Genomic DNA, 10,540 nt, shown 5'->3' with positions numbered 1-10,540 from the left:
AAAAAAAATTACAATATATTTATAAATATATTGAAAAAAAAAAAGAAAACAACTTAGGGCAACATATAATGCTTTTACATTATAAACAATTTTTTTTTTTTTTTTTAAGAGGTAGCACAATATTTACCTGAACAGTTCATAATTTTAATTAAAAAAGAACAAAATGGAAAAAAATCGAAATGATAAAAGTAACAAAAATGATATAAACTATATGAATGATAAAAGTGGAAATTATGATAAAAATAATATAAATAATTTTATTGATAAAAATGATGAGCATGATATGATTGATATATTACATAAAATAAATAATGAGGAAAAAAAATATGAAGAAATAAAATCCTACAGTGAGTGCTTAGAATTATTATATAAAACACATGCCCTAAAATTAGGACTTGATAACCCAAAAAAATTGAACGAATCTTTTGGTCACCCTTGTGATAAATATAAAACTATTCATATTGCAGGGACAAATGGGAAAGGATCTGTATGCTATAAAATATATACATGTCTTAAAATAAAAAAATATAAGGTGGGTCTTTTTTCTTCACCTCATATATTTTCTTTAAGAGAAAGAATTATAGTAAACGATGAACCAATAAGTGAAAAAGAGTTAATACATTTAGTAAACGAAGTATTAAATAAAGCCAAAAAATTATATATAAATCCATCTTTTTTTGAAATAATTACATTAGTTGCATTTTTACATTTTTTAAATAAGAAGGTAGATTATGCTATAATAGAAACAGGAATTGGAGGGCGCTTAGATGCAACTAATATATTAACCAAACCAGAAGTTATTGTAATTACTTCCATAGGATATGATCATTTAAATATATTAGGTGATAATTTGCCTATTATATGTAATGAAAAAATTGGAATTTTTAAAAAAGATGCTAACGTTGTAATAGGACCATCAGTAGCTATATATAAAAATGTTTTTGATAAGGCAAAAGAATTAAATTGTACTATACATACTGTAGTACCTGAACCAAGAGGAGAAAGATATAATGAAGAAAATTCAAGAATAGCATTGCGCACTTTAGAAATATTAAATATAAGTATAGATTACTTTTTAAAGTCCATTATACCAATTAAACCACCGTTAAGAATTCAATATTTAGCTACCGAGCAAATACAACATATAAAGAAAAAATTTTCACCAGATAACTTAGAACACAGTGTACAATACCCTCTAGCTGTTATTTTAGATGTAGGTCACAATGAAACTGCAATAGATAGATTGTGTACCGATATTAATTATTTTCATAAGGGACAAAATATAAGGGTATGTATATCTATAACAAAGCCGAGAAACTTGAGTGTATTCCATCCGTTCATAGCTCAATTTAGCGACACCTTAAAGGTATGAACAGAAATATGTTTATATGTATGTATATGTCAACGTATATATGTATGTATGTATATATATATATATATATATATATATATTTTTTTTTTTTTTTTTTTTTTTTTTTTTTTTTGTACAGGATATATTTTACCTTCCATCATTAAATGAAAGGACATACGACTTTGAGGAAATCGTTGAGATGTTAAATAATGAAGAAGAAATAAAAAATGAAATAAAAGAGCTCATATTAAATAGCTCTAAAAAGGTTGGTAAATGGTTAGCTCATGAGAAACAAGGAAATATTAATGAAGAAGATGCACTTAAATTATACAAAAGAGGTAAAAATGAGAAAAAAAAATGAAACGATATACATATATTCAATAATTTTCTTTATATATATATGTGTGTACATAAGTAGCATATGTTTATATTTATTCATTTCCTTTTTGTTTATTTCTTTTAAAGGATGCATACCATTAATAATCAAAAATGCATTTCTTGAATGTTGCAAAGACAATAGTATATTATTAGTATGTGGAACGTTCTTCGTGTTTGATGAGGTTTTAAACGTTTTTGATATTCACTCGGGTAAGTACAAAAAAGAAGGATAAAATAAAATCGATAAATAAATTAAAATGTTTATGAACATATATATATATATATATATATATATATATATATACATATATATGTGTGTATATTCCTTTCCTTTTTTTATGTAGATATGCAAGATACCATTTTTATGAATGAACCATCTCTTGTTTAAAACTCATAAACAGAAAAAAAAAAAAAAAAAAAAAAAAAAACATAAAAATTTTATGTCTATTTTTTGAGATTATAATTTATTTTTTAATTTAATTTTATTTATTTTTTTTATGTATGATATATACCGAATGTTGTATTTGTAACAAAAATGAATTAAAAGGTCCTTTTTTTTTTTTTTATTTTTAAAAGATGGTTTTATACAAATAAAAAAAATAAAAACAAATATATGTATTTATGTATATATATATATTTATATATATTTTCAAAAAAAATATATCATTTTCATAAGGTAACACATCATAAAAATTGAAGAAATAAAAATATATTATTACATTTAAAAAAAAATATGATAACAAAAAAAAAAAAAAAAAAATATATATATATATATATATATATAAAGGGTTATAAAAAGGATATATAATATATATTTATGTAGATTAAATAAACATGTTACGAATGGATATAATATATTCACTTTTTAAGGTTTAAAAAAAAAAAAAAAAAAAAAAGAGTGTGATACGGGATAAGACATAATATATATATATATAATATATATATATATTTGCATTTATTTATGTATTCTTTTTATGCATTTAATTTTTATTTCATTTAATTATTATTGCACAAATGATAGAAAACAATTTATTAAATATTATACATATATGTGATTATATATATATATATATATATATATATATATTTATTTATTTATTTACTTCTTCTTTTTTTTTTTTTTTTGCACATGACTTTTATTAGGGAAATGAAAGTATATTAAAAAAAAAAAAAAAAAAAGGTTGTAATTTCCACATATATATAATATATATTTTTATGTACATATTTTTGATATATATATATATGTTAATAATATTTTTTGTTTCCCTTCGTGTGATTAATAAAATGGATGATTTCAGTATAAGCTACAACACTGGTTATTTTTTTTGGCTTGTCTATAAAGAAAAATATGAACATACATACACATATATATATATATATATATATATATATATATACATTTATACATATTTATTTTTATTTCTTTAATATTACCTATAAAATTGGTAGGAGGAATTGGAAAGGTCCTGACTTTTCTTCATGAGGTCATCTAACTTTTCTCCTCTTTGTAAAAGGTCCTCAATATTTTTTAACATAACATCTTTAACTTCGTCTAGATCTTTTTGAACTCTTGATAATTTATCAGCCTCTGAAGGGTTTTGATATTTTTTTAATAAATCGTTAAGTTCATTTTGAATAAGCATACCTTCTTTTAAATCTTGACGAACTTGTTCATACATACCTCTACATTTTTGAGCAAATAATTTATGTGTTAAATCGATTAGAGAAAAAGCAATTCTTAATGGATAAGACGAAGTTGAAAGTACTAAGACACTAATATTATTTTCTTTATTTGTATAAATATGTAAATGACCTATACCAGATTCGAGTTCTATAACTTCACGTGTACCTTTTTGTGTCCTTCCACATACAAGACGTGCATGAAAATATATATGTTCTTTTAATGAAGATCTATGAAAAAAAGGAAATGAAGATAAATCTAGTGCCGATGTTAAAAAAATTGGTTGATTAGATGATTCATATTTGTATATTAATATAGAATACAATGCGATTTTTTTTGAATTTTCATTATTTGACATATCCCTTGAAAAATCACTCATTTTAAAAAAATGAAATATTCAAAATGTTATATTTCTAATATTATTTTGTAAAACAATATTATTATAAATTAATAAATAAATAAATATATATTATATATATATATATATATATTAATTTATTGATTTAATAATTTTTTTTTTCTAATGACACGTGGTTATATATAAATATATATATATATATATATATATATATATATATATATAATATAATATATATATTTTATAAGGGAACGTTTAAGTTTAATTAAAAAATAAAAAAAAATTAAAGTCTACTAATTCATTTATAACATATAAAAATATGTTTTTTTAAATATATATTTTTTATTATATTATTATTTTTTTTTTTTTAACATTCAATATATATATATAATATATATATATATATAAAATTTATAAAAGGATAAAAATATTCAATCTAAAATATATAATAATATAATTATAATTTTTAATAATAATATAAAAAAAATATAAAAAAAAAAAATATGATTTTTAGTTATTATTTTATATATATGCAATGAAACACAATAAATAATACATAAAAAAAAAAAAATAATAAAAAATAATATATATATATATTAATAATATATATTTTTTTTATACGCATAAAAATATATTATTTATATATATTTTATTTTTTTTTCATTTTTATTACATTTTTTTTTTTTTTTTACTTTTATAAATACATATAAATAGATATTGTTTTTTTAAAAGATATACACTCATAAAAATTGTAATATGTCATATATTAAAATAATATATGCTTTAAAATATAATATTTTTAAAATAAAAAATATAAATATATAATATATATATATATATATATATATATATGGCATACTCATTTTGAATTATTTCAGAGATATTTTATATTTCATCATTTCTTATATTCATGCTAAGTTATAAAAAAAAATAATGTTGCACACAACGACAAACAAAAATAGAACTATCCTTCAAATATATATATAATGATAAATTATTTTAAAGCGTTATAATTTTATTAAACAGGGAAAAAAAATAAAATAAAATAAAATAAAAATAAATAAATAAATAAATATATATATATATATATATATATATATAATGAATACCAAAAAAATTAAAGGAGAAATGAAAAAAATAATTAAAAAAAATATACATTATATATATATTTTATATATATATATATATTAAAAAAAATAGTGTTTTTATTCCTAGGATGAATGTTATCTTTTTTATAAATAAAAAAGAATGTAATGCGTTAAATCGATCGCTATTTGAATATCAAGAAAACTAAATATAAATGAGGAAACATAAATTAGAAAAGCATTATGAAAAAAATTAAAAGAATCAAGAAATAAATCAAAATAATATTTTAATTTGTTATTCTTTGGATAATATGCTTGCATATAATTTATTGGATGTTGGTAATTGTTCTCTTTAAATGTGTTGATGTATATATTATCATCAATTATTTTGTCATCATTTTTTATTTTTTTCTTATTTTTATTTTTCGTAAGATCATTCTGTCTCATAACCGTTACATAAAAATGTTGAATATTTAATTGTAGGAAATAAATAAATATCTTCTTTATAAATGATATAAATACCAAAAAAATATTTTTATAATATATACATGTAAAAGAATTTTTTACCAAAATCAAAAAGATTAAATACATTTTTTTCTTTTTCTTAATATTCATATTATTATAAATATTTTTTATATAACTAAGATATTGGGATGTTATTATATTTGTATTTATAATATAAAAAAATTGTTCACATAAAAACAATAAGGATATGATGGATATATCGTTTTGAATTTTTTCATTCTTTTCTATCTTTCTTATTAAATAAGTAATATTATATATAACAGTGGAATCGTTATGTAAATGTTTCATATCTCTTTCTTTATCATGAATAAAGAAGGCATTATCATAACAAGGGTTACTATTATTATCACAATTATTGTTCTTATTATTATTATCATAATTGTTCTTATTATTATTATTATCATAATTATTGTTCTTCTTCTTATTATTATTATTATCATAATTATTATTATTATTATTATTATCATAATTATTGTTATTATTATTATTATCATTATTATTGTTATTATTATTAGCCCTGCTGTAGAACCATTTCTTCATTTCAACTTTATTTTTGCTACCATCCCTTTGATCATGTTCACTGTTAATATCATCTTTCCTATTCCTTCTTATATACCGTTTAACCATATCGAAGAACCTCTTTTTAGAGTAATAATTATATTCACACATATCAGGGTTCCCCTTGGAGGTTTGAAATATATAATGAAATGAATAAAGTAAATGATAATAATTCATATTACTTAAGTTAAAGAAATACAAAAGGTCATGAATTATTTCTTCATTTGTTGTATTGTAAAATAATATTTTTTGTTTTTTATCTATATAAAAGAATAAGAAAAATAAAAATTTGGTAAAATTTCTGGATAAAAAATAAGAACCTCTCTTTTTCTTTTTAATATGATATTTAAACGTATTCTTATTATTTATTATACTTTTTAATATACTATTACAATAATTTTTTAAGGAATAATTTTGTATTTGACATGGCGTTTTCTTATTCACATTATGTGATATATTATTTGTTACATCCATTTTATGTAGCATAATGATATTGTCCATCTTATTTTCTGTTTGATTTTTTCGGAATCTTATTATTTTTTTATTAGATCTATATCTTAATAAACTCATATTCGTCATATGGTGAAAGCTATAATTAATTTTATTTTTCTTTATTTTGTATTTCTTTTTTATAGTTTTCTTATTTTTCATATTATCCAAATCAGAGAAACACATGTCCGCTGTATGTATATCCCTATTTTGTATATATTTTTTGTTTTTTAAAAGACTTAAATTATCATGTATAAGAGAAGTAATTATATTATTTTGTATAAGACACTTGACGGTTAAAAAAATATCCTTATCAAAGTTATGTATTCTAATAATTAATACAAATGAATCTTTAATTATCTGTGATTTTAAAATATGTTCAATAAAAATATTTAAGTCTATTTTTTTTCTAGTATTCTTTTTAATAATACCGGTATATGGTTGTAAATAAATATATCTCGCTGTAGCAAAGGTGTATGTATTTTTATTATTCTGTATTTTTTTCTTTCTCTTTTTTTTCATATTCTTGACATTTTGTATGCTTCTCATATAACCATTATGATTAATTATGACATTATTATTATTATTATTATTATTATTATTATTATTATTGTTATCATTATTGTTATCATTAATATCATTATTATCATTATTATTATCATTATTATTGTTATTATTATTCCTTTTCATATTATCATTATTATTTATTACCATACACCCTTTACAATTTACATCTTTCGCTTGTTCCTTAAAGCGTATATTTTCTTCTAAATATTTAAAGATAGTATTTTTTTTCAAGTGAAGAAAAGAATATAAATTAATCGGCATAGTTGATTTTGTTTGAGCATCAAAACATAATACTGAGAAATATAAATCATCATCATTTATATCTGTAGTTTTTTTATTAATATATATATCATCTTTTGATATATTTTCTTTTTTTATTTCTTCAAGTATATTATGATGTTTATAATATGTTTCTCTATAATATTCCCTTTTATTATAATCATCACTCATATAATTCAAATGTGTTGAACCATTACAATCAAAATTTTCTTGGATGTGATATATATGTTTTTTGTTAAAATCATTATGTATTTTTTCTTTTCCCTTTAAGATATTTGTCCCATATATATATTTTTTTTTTTTTTTTTTTTTTCTAGTACTCATATGTAGAAGATGGAATAGGTAGTTGTATTTTTTACCTTGTTTTGTCAAATAATTAGATGAAATATTTGTTACATGATTTTTGTTGTTTTCTACAATTTCATCATTTCTATGTTCCCCTATAGGATCATGTATTCTTTTGTAATCGTGTGGTACATCAAATTTTTTGTCCTTTTTATCAAATTTTTTGTCCTTTTTATCAAATTTTTTTTCCTTTTTATCAAATGTTTTATTCTCCCCTTCATCAAATTTTTTGTCCTTTTTATTTCCCCCGATGATGACACAACAAACATTATCCTTTCCGTCTGATGAATAAGGCTCTTCCTTTTCTTCTTCATAATATTTTTTATCACATAACAATGTATTATGATTATTATTGAAAAAAAATGGAGATGAAATAAGTTGAGCATTGTTATTATTATGATGAGAGTTTTCATATGTATATATATTATGTTCTTCTATCTCTTTATAATCATAACATATTTCAAAAGAGGTATGATAAATTTCATATGTATTAATAACATTAAGATTTATAATATTTGGTTCTACACTTATGGTAATATTTTTTTTTTTATTTTTTTTTATTTTTGATTTTAGATGATTTATGAACGAATAATGTTGTTCCTGTTTATTATATTTATGATATAAAAAAAAGTCATCGATTATATTTATCTTAATTAATGTATATAAATCACACATCGATTTCATTCCTATAGGTATAAGGTTTAATTTCTTTTCCCTTGTTAATGTTTTATAATATTTCTGTATTAAAAAATGGTGTGTATTTTTATTAAAGATTATAATGTTTTTATCGAGGAATAGAGAATTATTAGATATGTATTCATATTTATTTTTTATGTTATTATATTTACTTTTGTTTTTTACTGGTTTCATATTTTCATTTATATTACATAAAACTAATTTATCAAATCCAATGAAGATAATTATATCCATACTAAATAAATACATATCTTCTTTTTTCGTCTCAAAAATTATTTTATTCATAAAAAGATTATATAATTGTTTACAAAAAATGTTGTACAAATTTAAATTGTAATTCATGTAATTAATATAAAAGGGATTGTTTTCTTTATCTTTATACAAATTATTTTTTCTTTCTCTTTCTTTGTAAAATATATATTGATAATAACTTTTTGTTTGAATATATTTGTATATATCAAAATTAGAAAAACAAATACAAAAGCGAATATTATTAATCATAAGGGTTATGCAGTGTAAAATATTACGATCATATTTTTTAATATTATCACATATATTATTATTATTATGATCACATATATTATTATTATTATTATCACATATATTATTACTATTATGTGTATAGATTTCTTTTTTATTCTTCATATTACATATGTTATGATTAATAGCATATCTCTCCTTTCTGTTTCCTACCAGAATTGTGTCGCTATTATAATGATAAGTAAAATTATTATTAAATGTGTTATCATGAGAATATCTACCCTTCATTTGTATTTTTTTTTTTTTCTTTTCATAATTTAAATTATTCTTTTTTTTGAAAATTTCATACTGGTTCATGTTATATTGATGCGAGAAAGAATGATTGAATTTTTTATTCAGATTTTTATTTTTTATATTTACATCATTTTTTAGGTTTATATCTTTTCCATGTTGAAAACATTTATTTAAATAGTTGAAATATTTCCTATGATCCATTTGATATAATAACATATCTTTACGTAAGGTTATATGAAATTCTTTTCTCTTTTCCTCATTTCCAAAATAGCTTGACACATTATTATTACCATCAATTCTTTTATTACATTTTATTTGTATAGAATGATTATTTGTATTTATTACTTTTTGTATATAATCGATAAAGTAATATTTCATCACTTTTTTATATATTTTTCCAAACATATTTTTAGTAGATATCTTTATGATTTTATAATAGACATCTTCAACATAAGTATGTAATCCTCTTTTAATCATAAGAAGAAAGAGATCCTTTTCTAACTTGTAATCTAAATGTAGAAACACATATTCCTTGTTCTGGTTACATTGTTTATTAATAATACTTTCATAGGTCTCTCTAATGTTTTGGTCAGCAACGTTTTGTAAACTATAATAAAGGTTATTATGTATATATGTTAAGGTGCACATTTTTTATATGTCACATAATGAATGAATGAATGAATGAATAAATAAATAAATAAATAAATAAATATATATATATATATATATATATATATATATATATATATATGTATATACATTTTGGTGTTACCTTATAATTATTATATCTTCATGTGTTATTAATTGTAAACTTTTTAAAAATTCCTCACTAGTATCATATTTATATAGGTCAAAAACATAAAAGCCAGTTGTATATTTTACATATTCATTCATCTTGTTTTCTTTTTATCTTTTTATTTTTTATTTATTATTTTTTATTTTTTTTTTTTTTTTGTGACATCCTTTCTATTATATGATTTTCCTTTCCTGAAATGAGGAAATTAATATTTCACATAAAACAAAAATAAAATAAAATAAAATAAATCAAATTAAATCAAATTAAATCAAATTAAATCAAATTAAATCAAATTAAATCAAATTAAATCAAATTAAATCAAATTAAATCAAATTAGTTAATATTATAATATCAAAATTAATACAAAGCAATTGATGTATTTATATCTGTAATTTTTTTTTTTTCTTTATATATATAATATATATATTATTTCTTTCTATTTTATTAATTCCCTTCTTAAGGCAAAGAAATTAAAAAAAAAATATACATATAAAAAAAAAATATATTATATTTATCACAGGGCATATTATATTATAATGTATTTTTCTTTTTATCTATATATTTATTTTTACGTCTACTTTTGTTACACAAAAAAAAAAAAAAAAAAATTGAAGCACATAAAAATATTCCTTTATATTTCAATATATTATTAAAAGAA

The 10,540-nt window shown here is 19.1% G+C and overlaps 3 protein-coding genes across 3 annotated transcripts; 1 reads left to right on the top strand and 2 right to left on the bottom strand.

Moving 5' to 3' along the window:
* Positions 1-163: 163 nt before the first annotated feature.
* On the top strand, positions 164-2,117 carry PRSY57_1323800 (dihydrofolate synthase/folylpolyglutamate synthase; the record flags this gene model as incomplete). The annotated part of the gene is made up of 4 exons (XM_012909174.2): positions 164-1,366; positions 1,491-1,689; positions 1,817-1,939; positions 2,074-2,117. 4 exons carry the CDS (start codon positions 164-166, stop codon positions 2,115-2,117), a joined length of 1,569 nt encoding a protein of 522 aa, XP_012764628.1.
* A 906-nt stretch (positions 2,118-3,023) lies between these two features.
* PRSY57_1323700 (SNARE protein, putative) lies at positions 3,024-3,789 on the bottom strand (the record flags this gene model as incomplete). The annotated part of the gene is made up of 2 exons (XM_012909173.1): positions 3,024-3,063; positions 3,164-3,789. 2 exons carry the CDS (start codon positions 3,787-3,789, stop codon positions 3,024-3,026), a joined length of 666 nt encoding a protein of 221 aa, XP_012764627.1.
* Positions 3,790-5,000: 1,211 nt separating this feature from the next.
* Positions 5,001-9,980, bottom strand: PRSY57_1323600 (hypothetical protein; the record flags this gene model as incomplete). The annotated part of the gene is made up of 2 exons (XM_012909172.2): positions 5,001-9,693; positions 9,859-9,980. 2 exons carry the CDS (start codon positions 9,978-9,980, stop codon positions 5,001-5,003), a joined length of 4,815 nt encoding a protein of 1,604 aa, XP_012764626.2.
* Positions 9,981-10,540: the final 560 nt, after the last annotated feature.

Source organism: Plasmodium reichenowi, chromosome 13 (genome assembly GCF_001601855.1).
Source record: "Plasmodium reichenowi strain SY57 chromosome 13, whole genome shotgun sequence".
NCBI classification, from domain to species: Eukaryota; Apicomplexa; class Aconoidasida; order Haemosporida; family Plasmodiidae; genus Plasmodium; species Plasmodium reichenowi.
This window is presented reverse-complemented; position numbering and strand designations above follow the sequence as displayed.